The sequence below is a fragment of the Sminthopsis crassicaudata genome, chromosome 3 (genome assembly GCF_048593235.1).
Source record: "Sminthopsis crassicaudata isolate SCR6 chromosome 3, ASM4859323v1, whole genome shotgun sequence".
NCBI lineage: Eukaryota > Metazoa > Chordata > Mammalia > Dasyuromorphia > Dasyuridae > Sminthopsis > Sminthopsis crassicaudata.
In genome coordinates this window covers 417,183,477-417,206,618 of record NC_133619.1, presented here as the reverse complement: position 1 = coordinate 417,206,618, position 23,142 = coordinate 417,183,477, and the positions used below count along the sequence as shown (strand labels likewise).

The following is a 23,142-nucleotide window of genomic DNA, read 5'->3' as shown; positions in this document are numbered from 1 at the left end:
CAGTTTTGTTTTTTGTTTTTTGTTTTTTGTTTTTTTGCCGATAGAGACAATAAAATTAAAGCTTTTTGGTATGGTCAATAAGGTTTATCCATACAGTATTAAAATCATGGAACGTTACGATTTTATTATATTGACAGTAAACCATCAAAATTGCATATTCACATTATACAGTCATTGTGACTCCATAAAAGGATATCAATAATGTAAAAAAATATAAAATGATTGTAATGTAACCATCTAACTATTGGCATATGGATTTTTTCAAGTCCACTAATCACTAATAAAATTTGCTCTGCAAGCAATCATGTTTCATAATTGAAAACATGTTTGTGCCTTGATACATAATTTGAAATTTTCTTAATATAAACATATACCAACAGTAAATAAAAAAGGAAACATTATTTACAAAAGTCTTGTATACATATCTCATAAATGCAATTGTATTAAAGTATTTTTATACAACATTGATAGAACCATTGATTTGCATTGGTTGGTTTTAGTGCAAACTGCAGTATTGATTTAAAAAAGAAAGAAAAGCAGGCTATAATTTTGAATTAAGATTTATACTTGTCTTATTAATTACAACAAAAATAATAGTTGATCTTTATATAGCATTTCAAGATTTGTCAAGTGCTTAATGTCTTATTGCCTTTTAGTAGACTGCAGACTGTCCAGGGATGTTACAAACTTGAAAGCTGTCAAAGAAAACTGTCTCTTTTTATTAAAGAAACCCTACTCCATTTAAAGGTACCTGAGTAAAGGGGAAGCTTTATGTTTTGCTGGATATTTGCAGCCAGATAACATATTTCATTCAGCCTGTTGTAGTAGCACCATTGTTTTGGATTATTAACATATTGTACTAATTAGCATAGGAATGGAACCATGTGTATACTGTACCATTCCTAATTTCTGTATTCTTCTATTTTCATGGAATTTCATCTTACCAAGTATACTGTTATACACTAAAAATTCAAGTGTTTGAGGAAAATTTAAATGATATGTGACAACTCTACATTATCCCATTAGAAATTTGCTGATTGATTTTAAGTGAAGCTGTGAAGAAATGCATTTTAAGGCTCACTTCTTCAATTCATTGGGACACAATAAGAGTTGCTTTTATTTACCTGCATGTGATGATAGATGATCATATATGAAATATTATTTCCTTTCTGTTTAAAAAGGAAATTAAAATATTTTGATTGACTTTTCTTTTGAAGGTTAAATACCAACCACTGCATTTATTCTCTTCTTCTAGTTCATATATGGTAACTTGTGCCTTGGTGAATCTGTAATGTACTCTAGGTCTTTTGGGGCCTATTGTACATAATTTCACAGTTTCAGAAATTGGTGAGGGGAAACCTTCCATATTTTATGAAGTAATGAACATAACATAAAGCTCATGAGCACCCACAACGGTCTACTACCATGGCTGGAATTTTTCCATATATTATTTGTTCTTTTCCATTAAAATATAACATATTTATTGGAGACATCTTAGTAGGAGTACAGCAGGGTCCTGCTGAACCTCTAGGATTTGCTTGGTGAACAAGATGAGTGTGAGGATATTTTTGTAGAAATACAAATTCACATTCTCCAGAGCAGTAATTAGCCTTATATCTTTTGGGTGCAATAATCCAGTCCCATCCAAAAGCTTCAAAATCTACTGTTAGAGGGTAACGGCAGCATCGAGATTCTGTTGAGTGTTCATCACAATCAAGACCAAAATCTCTTCTAGATCTTTTTGGTGTGTCTGTAACTCTGACCTCTAAAAAGGGGTTCTGTGTAAAGAATGGGAAAAAATAAAAATATGAATCATCAAGTAATCCACATTGAGATCATTCCCTGGGATCAGACAAGGCATTCTTCAAAAGAGAAATGTAATAAACAAATCATTTTACAAATACTCTTGCCTGAAAAAAAAAACTGCTTTAAAAAATACCACAATATTTAAGGAATTCTTCATTGGACTTGATCTCCCCTCTCTGGCCAGGAAACTGAAACAGTATACCTCTCCCTGAGAGAAGAGACTATATCATTTATAATTGTGTCCATCACAACTTCTAGCACAATGTCTTTCACATAGTAGGAATCCTCCCCTTACCAGTTTTTCTTTCAAGCAAATGAATGAATGAATTAATGAAGATAAATATCCTTCAGTTATCTAAAGTAAATGAACCTGAAGCATGGTGATTTTGGGAAATCACATAGATTCAATCATCCCATAGCTGCTCTTGTCCAAATGAAACTTAGATTCTTAGAAACTTAGTTTCCAATGAAACTTAGATTTTCAAGCTGTGAAAAGATGTAAATGGACTCAAGCAAAGGTGTGTGCATGTGTGTGAATAATATATGCTATGATTGGGGCAGTTAGAGACATAGGACAGGAGTTGGAAGAAAGGGAAAACAAGTAGAATTATTATAGAATTCTGAAACCTGAAACCTTCTGGGCGGAAACCTTGGATTCAATAAATTTAACTCCTTTATTTTCAGATGAGTAAAATGGGGATAAAAAAATGAAATAATTTGTCCAAAGTTAAAAAGAAGTGCCAAAAGAGGTATTTGAACCCATCTTTCCTTACTAAATCTGGAGCTTGTTCCACGAGTAATGTAGCCTCCCCAATCATTTTTTATGTCTTTTCCTAGGTTTATATTAATCATTTTCCCACCACCACTTATGGATATATATATATGCATATATATATATATAAAGATTTGTGTGTATTTCATTCTTTGGAACATTAATAGCCACAATAATTATCCTGCCAGGAGATAATAAAAATAATGACATATTTTGAAGAAAGGAGGAGGGACCTTTTTTTTTTTTTTAAAAAAAAAGAAGAAGATTGGAGTCTATTTTGAATGTTAGAATGCACCTGTATTGATAACCATATGATCTGACTGGTAATTATATTATGAAAAGTAATATTACAGATCAAATAATGAATTAGCAACTCAGGACATAATGATTATATATATATATATATATATATATATATATATATATATATATATATATATATATATATAATGTTATTCTTGGGGAAAAATTTTTATTACATAAAAGAAATTCAATCAGCATAGTAAAGTAACATTTCATATTTTTGACAGTTAAGATTGATCATATATAAACATATAAGCATTATGATGTTTGAAAATGGAATCTTTCTGATATATTAGGAAGGAGTAATGACCAGATACAATGCACAGAAAATAAATCTATGATTATAGAGGGAAGCAATGATTAAAAAGATTACAGAACTGTAAATAATTCCAAATTGATTTCTTTTGAATTTGAGAATATAATTTATTAGCTTTCTCTCATAACTTATACATGATTATATTCTGCTGAAGTTAGGAAATACCCAAATGAGTATTTCCTAAGTACAAGTTCTTTTAAAAAGTTAAAGTCAACCATGAGATGAAAAGGGGAATCAGATTGGAAATTTAAAATTTCCATAGTGAGTCCCACAAAGGAATATTTCACAATGTTTGCAATATAGAGATCAACATATGTATATATTTCTATAGACTAGAGGTGATAATTATTTTAATCATGATTTTCTTAATTATGATTGTAATAATTAAAAGCAATTTCATTTCATACTTATAATTCATAAAAATTGTTTCATTATTCTAAGCTAAGATAGAATAAGATTCAATATATCTTGAAAACTTCTGAAAATAATTGTTTTATGTATTTGGTATGTACTAGATTCCACTGTAAGAATTTTATAAGGATTTTGTATGAATATATAATTCTCCCATTATTAGTAGTATAAAACTTAGATTTTGTCATTACTAAAGATATTTATAAAAATTACCAGGTAAGCAATTCAAAGAAACTAAGATTTTTCCTATTAATTTCAAATAAAAGACTTCCATTGATGAATGGCCTAAATCAAGAAAGGATCTTAAAAATATGAAGTCAGGTTAATTTATTCTGGTGAGTACAGGTTTGCTATTTGGGAAATATCTCTATGTTTCCCTGTCAGGTTTAAGAAATGATATTTCCACTCTCGTTTTCATCTTTAACTACATTGAATGAACACTTTTAATTTTATTAATAGAATTTTTACAAAATGTGATACTAAAGAAATCTACTTTATAATGTCTCTTTCACAAGGGGAAAAAAAATTGCTATTATAGAGGGTAGGTTTTTTTTTTTTTTCAGGTATTACTTACCAATCCATCTTCACCTAGTCCTGGGAAGGTGACTGCAAGATCATGACCATTCTCATCTAAAGCTTTGATTTCAAGGCCTAAGTTGGATTCAGGTTGTTTGAGCCAATTTTGCAATACTGTCTTCACATCAATACTCTGCCAAATACCAGTGCCCGGGTTCATGTCAAGTTTCAGAGATCGAATTCCAGTATATCTTGTACCATCTTTCATAGGTTTGATGAGTCTCAGGATTTGCACAAACACTGTTGTAGATTTCTTGACAGGCCTCAGATATATCCATAGTTGAGCCTTTACTACTTTATTATACTGTATTTTAGAGCTAAATTTAAAGAAGCAACATTTGGGTTTTCCTTCCACTTGCATTAGAAAATCAGCTATAAATGAATGTTTAAAAAGAAAAAAATATTGAATTATCCATAAAAATCAAATTCCAAATATCCAAATAAATTAAAGGAATATCTTTTTGATGGAATATTAGGTTCACATAAAATATGAATGTATCATGTTTTGAAACTGAATATTGCATAGAATTTCATTCATTAGAAAAAAAAACAAAACATATATACTTTACAGTCACCTTTTTTCAGTTTTTACATTTACATCCCTTTTTTTGACTGGTTAGAAATGGACTTCTCATTCCAAGAATAATGCTCTAATGGAATGAATGCTGGTTGAAAATTTTAAAATGATGACGATTAGAGAGAACAGAGACACCGTGGAGGAACATCCACTTAGAATTCTTTGGGAATCTGAGTAGTTACACTTACTGAGCAGCTGTACCAATCAGTCTGGAGGAAGGAACCCTTCCCCCAGGCCTGAATTACCTGGGGACAAGACACACTAGGCTACTTACGTAGCCTTTGGAATTAGTAGGGGAAAAAAAGTCTTTTCTTGCAGTTCCAGTTCTGAATTATCATTTTCAAAGAACAAAACTAAACAAATGAATCATAATCATGCTATTTTCTAGTTATTTAAAAATTACATCTACATTAATGCCAGTACATTATTTATAAGCAGGAACAGAATCATTATACTAGCAATTTGTTTCTTTCACATAATCTTAAAACTCAAAAAAAAAAAACGCAGGGAGATAAATCTCTAGTTAAACTGTTAGGCGACACTGCCTTAAAGAAAGAGTATTGTGATTGCTCACTTAAATGGGAAATCCAATATTTAATAACTATTTTAGTTCTCTTTGTTGAAGTCGCAGCAAAGTTAGATCACAGGTTCTTGACTTAGAGTCTTTTATATTCAGCCCTTTCTATAAGGTACCAGTTTTGACTTCAGTGGCATGTGTGTCTGTTTTAAGAGTCTTCTATAAATTATGATAAGAATTTTATAATATTCCAGAAATATAATAGGCCACAATCTCTCAAAAATAATGGATTTTACAGGTTATTAATTGTTCAGCATTAAGTATATAAATAGAAATGTAGAGGCTGTGCACTCTTAATAATTGCATGATAATGGTAGCAGGACAAGGAATTCAGGTGCATGCTACCCTGTCTCTCATTCAAGCATTTCATTATTATTACTAATCTAGATGCAACTGTATCATTATTTTGATATGCTTGCATTTTATTTCTTCTCTTTATGATATACTCTTTATTTTAGCTTTTGGAAATATAAGTATAACAGTTTTTAATAACTAAATATATTAATTACTAAAGAATATACAGGAATAATATTAGTAATGATAGAAATATATTTTAAATGACATGGAATAAGGAAAAATGAGATTTTAAAAATAGATCCAGTTAACCAACTTCTTTCAATCTTATTAGAAAGATATTTAATATTATTAATATATCTTTCAAACAGCCAGAAAGCTATGAATCTTATTGTGTTGTTTGCATACAGGGCTTACATTTTTAAAATTCTTACTTTTATGTTGGTCTAGAAGCTTAACAGAGGAAGCCTGAGCATGTTGTATTTGCCCTAATGTAGTCAAGCTAAATAATTGTAATACTATTCAAACATTTTATTATTTGTTTCAGTGTAACAAGGAAGAAATTAAATAATGTAGCAGAATAAAAATACTTTGTAATCTACTGTTATTGGCATTTTGCTCATAAAAATCTTAGGGAAATTTTTTTTCCTCCCTCCCACTTATACACTATAGCCAGCAGCCTGTTAAAAGCAACTGAGAAGAGATCTGTTTCTCATAAACACTAAGACAACTGTCGGCAGAATTGTGAATATGCACTCACAAAAAAAAAAAAAAAAAAGCTACTTACACTCTGTAGGCATAGTAATAATTGTTTCAGTTGTAGCATGATAATCATCATCTTCCAAAGAACCATCACTGCTGTCATCTCTCTGGACATCATACTGATCAATCAGTTCCCGGAGTGGAGGAGCTTTGGGTAAAAGTTGTTTTATAGCATCCCTGCTAATATTAGGAGCTGTTTCTAGCCGAAGTTTACTAAGGATTTGAATTTTGATGGCTTCTATTCTTGAAGATTTGGTGTTTTGTCTCCATGTACATGCATTACATAAACCATCTTTTTCCACATTCTCTTTTTGCTCGCTGCTCTCATTGAGATCCACCGGACCAGCTACAATCAACATAAACAGGTAAATATAAACATAGATTTGTAATTTTTGCATGATCTTGCATTCAATATAGTCTTTCTCCCTTTTTTCCTTTTGCTCTTCTTTGCATATAACACCAAGCCAATTTTTTAATGCATGTAGTGCCTGAGAGACAACTTGCCTCACCAGTGAATCTTTTCTACTGTATTCCAAGTGGCTTTTTATATTCCAACTTTGATGAGACACGTGTCGTCAGGATCTATGATTGGTTCTTGCTCCAACAATGAATCTAGCTGTCAGAGGTTAAAACCCTGTCTGTCACAAGTCACTCAACAGTATTTTGTTACAGTCAAGGGTGAGCTGATTCATTTGACCACTTTATAAAAGAAATAAATCTGTAAATAGTGAAAGATATGTGACATTTTAAAAAAGAGGCAGTATGTTAATAATAACGCCAACCAAAGTTAAAGAATGCAAATCTATATGTAATTTGAAAACTGTAATTTAAACAGATTTCATTTAAACGCTATACTTGAAAAAATGACATAGCTTGTTCACTCAGAAATTAAGATCAGTTAATGCATTTTAGACTAGCACTTAAAGCATAGAAAATTTGTATAAAATTAATCTTTTAATTTTATTACTATGTTTTTAGGAAAGTACCAGTTAGGAAGAAATAAATTAAAGAGGAAAAGGTAAGATTTTTATATTACTGAAAGTATTTTCATTATTTCCTAGTGTAACTCTTAGTGCTTAAACAATTTTAGCTATATCTTAGATAATATGCTCTCAGATGCTTACTTCAAGTTATAATACTACAAATATTTTGGTATTTTAATGTGTGACTAGAATTTTTAAAATTCTTAATGACCATTTTAAATATTATAATTTTTCCTAATATTTATATATTTGATGTTATATTCCTCATCTCAGGATAAGCACTTAAAATCTCTAAGATTGTGTATTTCTTCATTGTGTATGACAAAGAACATGATACTAATCAAAAAACTTTAAAGTAAGAATTTTTTAAACACAGAGTTTTGTTGCTCAACATGATGTGTATTGTATAAATCATGTAATCAATGTGTACTTTTAAGGGAAGAAGACATTTGTGAGGATTAAATATAGACCTAGACTTTTATTTGGAATAGAAATGATTTGGTTTCACCTTTTCATTGTACACTTCAGAAAAGGAAGGCCTGAGACGTAAAGAACCTGGTCAAAAGCTTCCCAGGGAATTATATCAAGGACAAGAGCCCAGATTTCCTTATTCCCAGTTCAGTTGATTTTTTACTATATCATGCTGTTAATATGTTCTTGCATCAAAAGAAGGCAGGAGAAAGAAGAGAGATCTGAATCATCTCATTGTATATCACTGTGTGCATTTATGCATATTATTTGTGTGTACATCTATGTATGGGCATTTATATGTATGTTTTTATACACATATGTATATTGTGCACCTTCACATATTTGTTATATTTATAGTTTGCATACACACACACACACACACACACACACACACACACACCCTTTTGATCATTTTCTGTACTCATAATGACTTACATTGAGTTTTTCATATTAGAGAGATCACAGGCAAATGGCAAAATTGGCAGCTTTTTTTTTTTTTTAACATTTTCTCTCTGGTAAGATAAGTTGGCCTATTTAGAAAGGAAGCTCTCATAGAATTCTAACCAATTAAGTTGAATAATGAATTATAAAATATGCCTTTTCTCCAGAGGATCATAGCAGCCCACTTCAAATTCTTCAAGACACCAGTATCTTTCCATTAACAAATTATTTTAGAACACTTCAATGGTAATCTTTTTTTAAAAATATATTTTTAAAGTTTTTATGATAGAAACATACAGATGTATATAGGCATATACATGTATGCCTTGAGAAAAAATATCATGTAATTAATTCATTTCACTGTTCTATCTGTAAAGACTAAGCCAATCAGCTGTCCAATGTCCAAGGTTATACAGTTTTCTTGGTATGTAAATATCCAGCTACAACTTTAGGGAAATAGAAGATCTTTCTGGACAATATTCTTTTTGACAAATCCTAAACAATGTATATATTTTTTCAATATGTAGGGACTTGGCAACGTTAAATGATCATTTCTATATACTTCCAAGGATCTCAAAACATTTATACATGTTTGAAGCAATTCGTTCAACCAATTTTATTAAAAAAAATTATATGGCTATGAAACAAATTACCCTTTCCATTTACTATAACTATTCCTGATCAGGTGGTCAGACTATATTATTTCTAAAGTTCCTTACAGTTCTAATATTCCTTGAACTAACAACTGTCATGCTAAATTAAAAATTTATATTTTATTTTTCAGGACTTTGTGATATGAAAAATTGCTGTGGTATGGTTGCTGCAGTTGTATATACAAAGGACAAGGAATCAATCAAAAGATTTGAATTTTCCAAAAATATACTCAATCTATTCATCAGTGAATGGTTTTCGGGCTATGTAGAATTTCAAGATTATTTGTATCTTCTTCACCAGGAGGAGCAATGATTATAACTATGAAACACTTGAACTTTTACATACTAGGTATTAAGGTTGGCTAATATCATGGGAAGGAGTGTGAGGAAAAGAAATTTTTCTCAGATGGTTATAGTTCACTTAATCCTTCTTGATTTTAACTTTGTGTTTTACACAAGTCTTTTTTTTTTAATAGTTTTTATTTACCAGATATATATGCGTGGGTAATTTTACAACATTGACAATTGCCAAACCTTTTATTCTAATTTTCCCCTTCTCCCCATCCCCCAGATGGCAGGTTGACCAATACATGTTCAATATGTTAAAGTACAAATTAAATACAATATATGTGTACATTACCAAACAGTTGTTTTGCTGTACAAAAAGAATCAGATTTTGAAACAGCGTACAATTAGCCTGTGAAGGAAATCCAAAATGCAGGCAGACAAAATTAGAGGAATGGGAATTCTATGTAATGGTTCATAGTCATCTCCCAGAGTTCTTTTGCTGGGTGTAGCTGGTTCAGTTCATTAATGTCCTATTGGAACTGATTTGGTTCATCTCATAGTTGAAAATGGCCACGTCCATCAGAATTGATCATCATATAGTATTGTTGTTGAAGTACACAACGATCTCCTGGTCCTACTCATTTCACTCAACATCAGTTCATGTAAGTATCTCCAGGCCTTTCTGAAGTCATCCTGTTGGTCATTTCTTACAGAACAATAATATTCCATAATATTCATATACCACAATTTATTCAGCCAATCTCCAATTGATGGGCATCCACTTAGTTTCCAGTTTCTGGCCACCACAAAGAGGGCTGCCACAAACATTCTTGCACATACAGATCCCTTTCCCTTCTTTAAGATCTCTTTGGGATATAAGCCCAGTGGTAACACTGCTGAGTTAAAGGGTATGCACAGTTTGATAACTTTTTGAGCATAGTTCCAAATTGCTCTCCAGAATGGCTGGATGCCTTCACAATTCCACCAACAATGTATCAGTGTCCCTGTTTTGCCACATCCTCTCCAACATTCTACATTATCTTTCCCTGTCATTCTAGACAATCTGACAGGTGTGTAGTGGTATCTCAGAATTATCTTAATTTGCATTACTCAACAGTCTTGAAAGCCTTTCTCCCATACAGCCAAAGTTCAGGACTAAAAACTGCATCCAACTAGTTTATTTGGACAACAGCATATTGATTCACCCCTGGAGGACTATTCATATGGGATTGAACCTGATCTCAGTGAAACTAAGAGGGCAAAATTTTGAGTCAGAGGATACTGGTTCATATCCTTATTCTGCACTGTGTGACCCTGGGCAAAGCTTAACCTATCTTTCCTCATTCCCAAAGTGAGGAATTAGATTAGATGGATACTAAGGTCCTTTCTAGTTCTAAATCTAGGATCCTATTATCCATGTATATGACTGGTAGATGAACATTTCTCATCTCTTTAGGAATGCAAATACCAATACTGTGCCATAACTAAAAATCACTTTAAGAATGTGAGTATGGGGGCAGCTAGGTGGTGCAATGGATAGAGCACCAGCCCTGAAGTCAGGAGGACCTGAGTTCAAATCTGGCTTTCAGACACTCCCTAGCTGTGTGACCTGATCAAGTCATTTAATCCCAACAAGATGGCCTCAACAACAACAACAACAAAAAGAATGTGAGTATGGTCTACAGATAAGGATTCAATTCATGGAGTATATGTTTTTTTTAAAGTATTCCAAGTCAATTCCTTCAAATCAGTAAATACTTTTTATTGAATTTAAAGCAGTAACTCATAGTAGTAATGATAACCGAGTAGATTACCTCAATTCATTAAATCATCTTGATCATGAAGTCAATGTCTCAAATAAATTACCATGTAAAGTGTTTTGCAAACTTGAAAACACTATAAAAGTTAGCTACTACTATTATTGTTGCTGTTGTGCTATTGAGTCCCTTACTAGAATTAATGGGACTAAATGACCTAAAATGATCAAAAGGAGAAATATTGGTGAAATTTTTTATTAAACATAATAATAAAAATTATAATAGGTAGCATTTGTGTAACACTTTACAGATATTTTATTTTATTCTCATCACAACTATAAGAGGCAGATGCCATTTCCCTCTTTTTATATAGATAAGGAAACTGAAGCAAAGAGATTAACTAACTTGCCCTGGTTCACAGATTAGTAAGTATCTGAGACTATATTTGAACTCAAGTCTTCCTGACTCCAGTTCAATATTCTATTGACTGATGAAAATAAAATATTGCCATATTGCATGTGAATTACCCAGAGGACAACCAGCAGTGAACTGGTTTTTGGACCCAGACAATTGGTCCTCAATGACCTCTGGCTGGCTTTTATAGTATTATGCTTATCTAATAAGACCTGCAATTCTCTTCTTGTAGTTTTTTTTTTTTTTTTGGTTTTTTTTACAATATACATAGAATAATATCTTGATTTATGGTGTTGATCCATTTCATGATGTGTCTTCATCATTAGAAATTTCCTCAAAGGTAAAAAGTGGCATTCTCAGGCTCCTTTGTAAAATGAAAATGCCTTTATTTATTTTGAAGGGAAAAACAAGAATAACATGAACTTAGGTTCTCCTTTTTTGTTGGAAAACACACAAAAGATTTTTTTGAGGACAAAAGATGATAGCCTTTTGGACTTTTAATAGAATTATTTATCAAATTGTTAAACAACCTTCTGTCTATTAGCACTTCTTATGACTTCCCATTGCAAGGAGGAGGAGACTAGATGCTTCCATTCCTCTTGCTCAAGCCTTGGTTTTACAAAAGGGAAGAGGGGTTTTGGATGGATCCTAGGATATTGTGAGATTATAAAGGGGAGGGGAGGATGTGAATGGGGTTGAGACAAAAAGGGCCTCATATGAAATATAGCTGTTGTAGAAAGGAAGAATGTTACTTTTAGCTTCCTATTTTAACTTTTTTTTTTTTTTTGCTAACTAGGTACTCAGTTAAGTTGTTTCAATTGATTTACAATCTTTGTTAATGCATTGAATAGCTAAACCAGTGAAATCACAAATCTTTGAAGTATTGCAATAAGAAATAACTACAAGGACAAAAATGAAAATGCTTGAAGGACAAAATTACAAATGTCACTTGGGTCTAACACAAGAACTATGGAGCAGATCACTACTTTGCTGTACCTTGATTGGAAACACAGAGGAGTATAACTATTTCAGAGCAGGTAGGTGGCAGTGTTGTAGGGCTTTATACCTGGAATCAGAATTTCAAATGCTGTGTAACATCTGGCAAGTCATTAACTTTTATTTGCCTCAGTTTTCTCAAGTGCAAAATAGGTGTAATAATTAGCACCTACCCCTCTCTCATGGTTGCCATAGGGATCATGAGAATAAAGCTAGCAAAACATTCAAAACAATCTCAGGCTCAGAATATACATTTAACAAATGCATGTTCCCTTCCCCTTTGAATTTTTCCTACCCATGAATCTCTGATAGTCTGGGGAGCCTTCAAAGCTCTACAGCACTCAATTCAAAATAAGTAGGGATATCATAAGGAGCAATGGTAGGGCAGAAGCCCCTACCTTTATACAGTAGCTTAATTGCCAGATGATATTATTCATTAAGTAACTAATGCAGCAACCATAGACTGTCCTGCTTTCAAATAGTCTAATTCATTACCCCTCTAAATCATCAGACTGGTCCAGAAATTCCAGTATTTTAATGAATGGTAACTGAAAAAAAAAACAACACAATATGTGTTACTTTAAAAATATAACCATACACCAAAAAGGAATAACCAAAAGCAGATAAAGTGAGAGGCGTAAGAAACAGCATTTAGTCACAAAATTTCAAACATTATCTATTGAATCATAGATTTAGAGTTGAAAAGGAATTTAAGATCTTATAGATAGTAATAAAGTCATGATTTGAATTCAACACTTCTGGCACTAAAGCCAATATTGAAATTTTAAAATGTCTATTTATATGAGGGGGGAATGGGTGGGGGGATTCTGGAGTATAGATTCAATGGTAGTGTCAATAATGGAATTGAATTATATATTTTTACAAGTTCAAGAAGTAGCCTATATAAACACATGTGTCCTAAAATTTAGTTTAAAAATATGGTCACTGCAGGTATTATTGCAGTTTTATCTCTAATGTGATAGATGAGTAGGTAGTCCTACATCTCTTGCCTCTGAGAAGTCATCCTTATTTAAAGAAAATTGGAAAAATCACTGACTTAGGGCCATGTGACTTAGATTTTCTTTTTTGTATGTAGAGTAAATGTGTTTAATAAAAGAACAGGAAAACAAGTTTCAGATTCCATGAAATGAGTTTCAGACATTTGTTACCCAATTAGGTAAATTATTCAGGCTTCAAAATATAGTCCAGACTTGCCCTCATCCACTGCCAATTCCCTACATCCCCACATCCTTCTTCTGCTCTACTCATTTAACTAATAAATCAGAAGTATTTGTTTGCAACAAATACATCCAGAGTTCCCCATCCCTCAAATATTATGAAAGTTAAACTGAGAATATAAAATTAATCTAATAAATTTATTTTGATGTCAGCCTCATTTTCATTACTCCAGCTTGCTGATTTCCTTTATAACTATTCTATTTTAGGTCAAGTACATATTTATTTTCATAGTCAATTAAGTTTTAGATTGAAATAGATCCATCAAATTTTCTATACACCTGTTAACTGTCAGGAAAATGCATGACTTCAAAGTAAACTGCTTGATTAATATCCTTTACTCCCCCAAAGCAAATCTTATAATTTACATTTGTTTTGTTTTATAATAAATAGAAGGTAAAACGTTATTAGGAGTTTATCTTCTGTGAAGTAGTTTCATTTCTCTGCTGGTTTCTGACCAAGATGCTCTTTTGGCGAAATTGATTGTCTTAGAAAAGAGTTAACTCCTTTGCAAGATATCATCAAAGTAAATCTAATTTTCAAGTGGAGGGGTGGAAGATGGCATCTATGGCAGTGGTGTCTGTATTTTCGTAACCAAAACTCAGGTGACATGGTCTGTTAGAGAGTATTCTTTTTTTAAAGCCTGTTAAAAGACTATTCCATTTTTTATGATATTGTGAATATCTCAGAAAAAATATAGGGTAGTTTTCCCTAATATTAGAACTAGGATATTTAGTATTCTTGAATTCAAATATCAGTTCTAATACAGTGAATGCCTCTTTAATGTAGTGTGATAATTTGTTAAAAAGGAAAGATACCCACAGGATTTTTATCTTTTTCAGGTGAAAATTTATAACTTTAATTTTTTTCTTTTATCATATTAAAATGAACATAAAACAGACTTACAATTAACATTTTTGTTGATTACATTTAACATGGTACATGCTGTCCCCTGCTGGGAATTTTAAGAACTACATAATAGATACTAATTTTTTTTTTTCTTCTCTCAAATTAAATTATGTCACTTCTCATTCCTTTTTGCAAAATACAAAAATTCTTTGAATAAAAATCTGTAAGCAATGCTTCATATACACTATTAGAAATTAGAAGCTTCATACTGTAAATATTTACAAGGTAGAATGTTTTAAAGTTAAAAATTCAACAATTGTTTGTATAAAGCAGTGTTTAATTCACAGAAATCAAGTATCCAATGTTTTGATACTTTATTTAATTAAATAATTAATAGTGAACTGAGAATATCAAAGAATTCATACCTTATTCCTATACCTGTTCATCATCATCACAATTCCCTTTAGTGTTTCCTGATCACAACCCCCTTTAGTATTTTCCTGATCCTTTAGTTAATATGTTAATAAATTCCATTGTACCCGTTTACTTTTCAGTTGTTTGTATACAGCTCTTTATGACTCCATTTGGAGTTTTCTTGACAAATATAATAGAGTGAATTGATATTTCCTTCTTCAGCTCATTTTACAGATGAGGAAATTGAGGCAGGTAGAATCAAGTGACCTTCCCAGGAGTACAGAGTTAGGTAGCATCTAAGGCCAGATTTGATCTAATGAAAATGAATCTTCCTGATTTCAGGTCTGACACTCTATCCACTGCCTACTTGACTCTAAGAGGGAGTTATAGTTTACAAAATATAAGGTAATGAGTCTAGGCAGAATAATGAGGATTGTGGGAGTAGCTTATTTACTATCAATCCTCAACATTCTTCTATTTAATTTTAGACTTCAAGCATTGCATGATTTCATTAATAAGTTCATATTTACTTTTGTATTGCCAACCTCACACATTCACAGGTATGCTCAGTAGAGAAAAAAATGAGAGGCATATTGCATATAAATTTGGTAAAATGTCTGGTATCCTACTAAGTACTTCACCTGTTGTATTCATTCTACCACTGTAGAGTTCCCTGTGCATTCAATGTATATTTTCAATTTTTACCTTACTCAAGTTTTTTATTGCAGTTTTGTCCCTAAAGCATAGTGCAAGTCCTTTTGCTTCCAAGGTCACATGTGCAAAGTCAATGATTTAACTTAATGAGAAAATAAAGGTGGTATAATAGTGAATGATCATAGGAACCAGTGTTTCATAAATCAAAAGACCGAAGCTTTTGCAACAAAAATTCATTGTTTAACAAAAACTGCTGGGAAAACTGGAAAACAGTATGACAGAAACTAGATATAGACCAACATCTTACAACATATAATAAGAGACCAAAATGAATATATTGTTTAGACAAAAAGGGTGATATCATAAACAAATTAGGGTAGCATAGGCTAGTTTACCTCTCAGATCTTTGGATAAGGGAACATTGTAACCAAACAAGAAATAGATAGCATTATTAGTGGTATATAAGATGAATATTTTTATTTTATTAAATATAATTGCACAAACAAAACTAATGCAACTAATATTAGAAAGAAAGCAAATATGTGAAGGGGAAAATTTTATAGCAATTTTCTTTGGTAATGGCTTTATTTCTCAACTACATAGAGAACTAAATCAAATTTATAAGAATACAAATCATTCCTCAGTTAATAAATGGTCAAAGGCCAATAGGATGTTTTCAGACAAAGAAATCAAATCAATTTATAATCATGTGAAAAAAAATGCTCTTAAGTAACCATCCATTAGAGAAATGCAATCAAAATACAAAATACAATCAAAATAGCTCTGAGGTACCACACCTCATACCTATCAAATTGGCTAATATGAAAGAAAAGGAAAATGATAAATTTTGGAGGGCATGTGGAAAAAGTAGAACACTAATGTACTGTTGGTGGAGTTGTGAACTGATCCATGGTAAAAGTAATATTATATGATGATCAGTTCTGAATGACTTAGCTATTCTCATCAATACAACAATCCAAGAAAATTCCATCATGAATCATCATTCCATTATATTGAAAAATGCTATCCACCTCCAGAGAAAGATCTGATGGAGTTTGAATGCAGGCCAAAGCATGTTATTTTTCACTTTACTTTTTGTGGTGTGGTTTTAGGTGGATTTTAAAAATTTGTTCATTCATAACAATATGGAAATGTCTTGCATTATTATACATGGATAACCTATCAAATGCTTTTTGTCTCAGGATGATGGTAAAGGATAAATAGAGGGAAAGAATGTGGAACTCAAAATTCTAAAAAAACAAATATTAAAAATTGTTTTGCACATAATTGGGGAAAAATCAAATATTTTTAAAAAGAAAAAAGGTGTTAGATAAACTGCATGCCAGAATGTCTGCAGCCCCTGTCAACTTTATTGACCAGATAGATGACTAGAGACATCAAAACTACATATCATCAATGGAAGCCTCAAAGTTAAATTAACAATCTCAAGCAGCAGAGGAAAAAAATGTCACAGATGGATTATTTCAATTTGGTTTATCCTTCAAGGTCTCCTATGCCATTCAACAATCATGAAGTACAGAATGTTAAGGGCGATGTTGAGACTTCACCAGTCTCAGAGTTTTCTGACAGCAACAATTAAAGTCCCAGAAACCTCTCCCTTTCAGAAGATGGCCAATGTAGAAAGGTTTTCAACAGTATGGTATACAGTACAATGACCTCATACCATCATTTAATACCGTGGACTATAAGATTCAGGTTAAAAAATATTTTAATTTTAAGAATTTTATTTAATATACAGTAACAGTATTGTAGAGTTCATGTGTTAATGAAAAGTAAATATTGTCTGAAATAAATTTTTATTGAGATGTTAGCATAAAAAGGCACAGTAATTTGGAATTACTAGTGAGAAAACAATGTTTTGAATATTTTGTATTCAGTCATTCAGTTGTTTTGGACTCTTCCTGATCCTATGGACCAATTAGTTTTCTTAGCAAAAATACTAACCTGGTTTGCCATTTTTGACTCGAGTTTTATGAAAGCAGAGGTTTAGTGACTTGCCCAGGCTCACATAGCAAGGAAATATATATGGTCAGATTTCAATCTGACTTTTCTGACTCCCCTGAGCCACCTCAGCTGCCCTATTTTGCATATTACCAATTATATTTTGCATATTACTAATTACATCACTATATTTAGAGGTTATTTCATAGTTATTGTGTTAGAAAAAGTGCATATTATCAGAATTAATGTGCAAAAAGTATATTTTCAGCAATCTCTAGTGAAAGATTAGTTTTTGGTGATTATAGGAACTAACCCAAATTTTTCATAGTTTCAGTATATATCAACATTCATGTTTTCATGTTAGCACTGTTTTCTTTTTTTAATTTTTATTTTTAAAGCATTTTATTTTCAAAACATATGCATGGATAATTTTTCAACATTGGCCCTCACATAGCCTTGTGTTTTAGATTTTCCACTCTCTCCCCTGATCCTCTCCCCTAGATGGCAAACAATCCAATATATGTTATACATATCCAATAACATGTTATACATGTTAAAATATATATTAAATCCAATATGTGTAAACATATTTATACAATTCTCTTGCTGCACAAGAAAAATCAGATCAAAAAGGAAAGTAAATGAGTAAGAAAACAAAATACAAGTGAAGAACAACAAAAAGAGTGAGAATGGTATGCTGTGATCCACCCTCAGTTCCCACAGTCCTCTCTCTGTGTATAGATAGTTCTCTTCATCACAAGATCATTGGAATTGATATTAATTATCTCAAATTGATATTAATTATCTCATTGTTGGAAAGTAATGTTGATCATCCTATAATAGTGATGTTACTGTATACAACAATCTCCTGGTTCTGCTCATTTCACTTAGCATCCATTCATGTAAGTCTCTCCAGACCTCTAAAATCATTTTCCTGATCGTTTCTTATATAACAATAATATGCCATGACACTCATATACCATAATTTATTCAATCGTTCTCCACTTATTGGGCATCCATTCAGTTTCTAGTTTCTTGCCACTATGAAAAGGACTACCACAAACATTTTTGCCCATAGGGGTCCCTTTCCCTCTTTTAAGATCTCTTTGCAATATAGGCCCAGTGTAAACACTGCTGAATCAAAATCACAGTTTTATAGTCCTTTGGGTATAATTCCAAATTGCTCTCCAGAATGGCTGGATCCATTCACAGTTCCATCAACAATGTATCAGTGGCCCAGTTTTCCCACATCCACTCCAATATTCATCATTATCTTTTCCTGTCATTTTAGGTTAGCATTGTTTTCTAGGAATGTTATTCCCACAAAAGTAGAGGATTGAATGTATTTCTGTTTTCCATATGGTCTGCTTATAGGAGAATGGTCTCCATTCTTCTGTCCCCTCGTTATTTCATTCATAGACAACTATTTGTTGCCTCTGTGGAACCATCAGAAAGAGGCAAAACCCCATTAGGAAGCATAGTTGTCTTTCAAACATAGGTGAGGCAAGTAAGGGCTAAGGCTGCTTCTGAAGCTTCTTTCCAAGGAAGTGTCAAGGATGTCCCATAAAATCTAAGTATATTTTTAATTTCCTAGAGTTATGTTTTACCATAAAGCCTTTGAGAACAACTTGGTCTGCCTGATAGTCCAGCTCTACAGACTTGGGTTCCAGGCACACCACTTAGCTTTGAAACAAGCACAGCTTGTTGAAAACTTTTGGATGAGCCACAGCCTCATAATGCCTTGTGCCCCCATTGGACACCAATATTGTTTCCTGGTCTATACAGTGTGTTCTCCATTCCTGGCATTGATTATTCAGGAATAGTTCTGATAGTTGTGGAGAAGACAGAGCCTGGTTCAAAATCATTTCTCCCTCTGCCTTCATTATGCTTACTTAGACACATGATCTGCATCATATGCCTTTTGAAGATGAGTTACCATGATATTAGCTGACTCCTCTATTTCTTTCTCTGTATCTTTGCCAACAAGTTAATAGGAGAACTACCCACATAACTCAGCATATTAAATTTCAATGTTTGCCAATCAACACCCTGTTTAATAAATATTGCCAATAATGGGAAATGCCTGGGAAAGTTCAGTAACATGTCGACTTAAGAGATGGCATTTTAGTGACACATAAATCAAAGGGTGTATGTTAGTAATTAGAGGCAGAAAAAAAGGAACATGTTTTAAGTTTAGATTTTAAAAGTAGTAATAATTTTTCATTAGAACTTCCTCACTAACTTATATGAATTTATTCTAGACAGTCCAGCATGATGGAATGAATGAGAGAAAATGTTCATTTCATACAAACTCTGTACCATAGATTATTGAGTGCAGTCATCCAAAAGGTTTATTTATTCAAGTTTTGTTGGGATTTATTCATTAAAATATGATTTCTGTCAAAGGTAAGAAGCTATTTATTATATGTGTTTAATGTGAGAATTCTAATTTATTTTTATCCAATGGATAAGACACATACATGTATTATATATGCATGTATATACAAAACAAAAACTATGTTTTAAACTAACAAATTTAAGTTAAGAGATGATACCTAAGATTTAGGTATAATTTCATAATTATTAACTTCAAATTGATTATATGCAATATTTATTTGAAATTATCTAGATGTACCCATGGTAGTAACAGTTTAAAAATTTATTTGATTTACTATATGGAAGGTAGGGAGGATTCTATAGTTGATCATACTAAAAAAGTCAGCTTTAAAATGGAATTCTTAATCTAAATTCTTAACTTCTAGAAATAGGGTTTCCTTTGCTTTGTATACTTGTTGAAGTAGAAAGAAGGTGGCATGGATGGATGCATAGGGAATTTAGAGTCTGGATGTCCTTTGTACAAGCTCCAATTCTGATATATCTGTGTCTTAACCTTGCTAACCTTCAGCTTCCTAATCCATGAATTGAGAATAATAATACTTAATCATCTCCTCCATTTGCAAAGTTGTCATGAAACTCAAATGAGATCACATATGGGAAGGTTTTTTTTCAATAGTATTTTACTATTCAACTACATGTAAAGATAGTTTTCATTTTTGTATGATTTTGTGTTCCAAATATTTTCTCTCTCCATCCCTTACCTATTCCTCTCCAAAATAGCAAGCAATCTGATATAGATTATACATGTAGAATCCTTTAAACATATTTCCATATGAAAGAAGGGGACCATATATCTGGATCTGAAATATCTGGGGATCATTCCTTGAGGTCTAATTAAATTCACATTTTATATCAATTTCTTCCTTTACAGTAATAGAATAGGGATTTGGAATGTCTGGTCACATACAATGAGATAGGCTCTACAAATGGAGCCAAGTGTCAAGCTTGGTGCCCAGATCTTTTGACTTCTTCCTTGAAAGCCCTCTTTTCCCTACAGACTCCTGAGAGTTCCAGCTTGTATCAAGATTTCTATATCTTCAAAGAGTTGGTTATCAGAAATAGCCAAAGGCTGGTGCCCTTCTGTGCTGAGACAGTAAGACCTAAACCCCAAATCAGTTTGGTCAGTCTCCTAAGTAGAAGTCATCTGATTCTTCCTAGCTTTTAAATCCACTCCTCACACTGAACCAAGAATTCCAAACATCTGCTCAAATCTTGACCCTTCCCAAAACAGTTCTCTCCTTTCCCAGAATTTTTAACTTGAAAAATAAATGTGTGGGTCACTGATTAAACTCAAAATTGGTTAATTTTTTAATGAACAAATCTACCAATTTCTATCCCAGCATTAAGTTACTGATACAGCATATAGACAAAAGCATTTGTTTATTTTTCATTTAGATTTGTCTATGTCTTAGAAAGATACTCTGAGCCCCCAATACATATTGTCTTATCATCTAAATCTTTCTATAATCCAGTTAACTTTTCTTTCAAGTACTTAGATATTATGCCATTCAGTACAAATGTAATTAATATTGATATTGTTTCATATTCTTCTTGTATCTTTAGGCATCATATTATATTTCTACTTAGTTCTGTCTTAAGCCCTCTTCTCTTTTCCTTCTATACTACTTCACTTGGTGATAGCATCAGATTCCATAGATTTAATTATTATTACTATGCTGATAACTCTCAAATATACAGATCCTGCCCCAAATTCTCTGCTGGCCTCCAATCTCTCATAATCAGTTGCTTTCCAGATATATCAAACTGTTTGTTCAGATTTTAAACTCAATGTGAACAAAATGGAACTCATTATCTTTTCCCCTAAATTATTCTGCCTTTCCTATTACTGTAGAGGACAACATCAGCCTTCTAGTTTCTCAGGCTCATAATCCACAAATCATTCTGGACTCCTCACTCTCCCTATATTAACTGCATATTCTATCTTTTGCCAAGTCCTGTTGGTTTTACCTTTGCTACCCCCTTTGACACAGCCACCACTTTGATACATATCCTCATTACCTCAAGCCTTGATTATTGCAATAGCCTGTTGGTGGGTCTGCCTGCCTCAAGTCCCCCCATGCCAATTATTCTCCATTTAGCCACTAAAAAGTTTTCCTTACAGTATATATGATCATGTCACACATACTTTCTCTCCTCCACATAAACTCCAGTAGCTTGCTATTGCCTCAGTATCAAATATAAAAAACTCTGGCTTTCATAGTTCTATAACTTAGCCCTATTCTACATTTGCAGTCTTCTTACACCTTACTTCTCTACATGCATTCTTCTATCTATTGAGACTTACTTACTGGCTACTCCATGAAGGAAATACTTCATCCCTCTGCTCCCAATATTCTCTCTGATTTTCTCCCATACCCAGAAAATTCTCATTTTGCTGTCCTTTCTTCTGACATCCCTGACTTCCTTTAAGTTCCAATTAAAACTCCATCTTTTACTGGATATCTTCCCCCAACCCCTCTGAATTCTAGAATTTTCCTTTTATTAATTGTTTTTAATTAATATGTACAGCTTGATATATGTATATATATGTGTGTGTATATGTATATATATATATATATATATATAGTTTGTCATGATCAAAAAATTAAGAAATGAGCTGGGGAATTTTTTATAGCAAATAAGGAGAAGGGTACTCTGTAAACATCTCTAGGTCCCAGGAAGAGGGGGAAATGTGAAAGATAAAAGGAAGGAGAATCTAAATTCAGTTCACTAATGAAGAAATTGAAACCATTTCTAGTCATATGAAAAGGTGCTCTAAATCACTATTGATCAGAGAAATGCAAATTAAAAGAAGTCTGAGATACCACTACACACCTCTCAGATTGGCTAAGATGACAACACAAGATAATGATGAAGATTGGAGGGGATGTGGGAGAACTGGGACACTGATACATTGTTGGTGGAACTGTGGTAGAACTCCATCCATTCTGGAGAGCAATTTGGAACTTCGCTCAAAAAGTTATCATACTGTGCATACCCTTTGATCCATCAGTGTTACTACTGGGCTTATATTATATCCCAAAGAGCTCTTAAAGGAGGAAAAGGGACCATATGTGCAAAAATGTTTGTAGCAGCTCTTTTTGTAGTGGCAAAAAAGTGGAAACTGAGTGGATTCCCATCAATTGGGGAATGGTTGGGTAAATTATGGTATATGAATGTTATGGAATATTATTGTTCCATAAGAAATGATCAGCAGGATGATCCCAGAGACC

At 32.3% G+C, this 23,142-nt stretch overlaps 1 protein-coding gene across 1 annotated transcript in view; it reads right to left on the bottom strand.

Moving 5' to 3' along the window:
- Window positions 1-1,348: 1,348 nt before the first annotated feature.
- The window catches only part of MSTN (myostatin), a 51,041-nt gene continuing 29,247 nt past the window's right edge, over window positions 1,349-23,142 (bottom strand). Inside the window, exons 3-5 of the mRNA XM_074302870.1 lie at window positions 6,420-6,740; window positions 4,183-4,556; window positions 1,349-1,778 (exon numbers count right to left, since the gene is read on the bottom strand). Of these exons, the coding sequence (XP_074158971.1) occupies window positions 1,398-1,778; window positions 4,183-4,556; window positions 6,420-6,740 (1,076 nt within the window). The 3' untranslated portion in view covers window positions 1,349-1,397. The remainder of the gene's footprint in view (window positions 1,779-4,182; window positions 4,557-6,419; window positions 6,741-23,142) is intronic.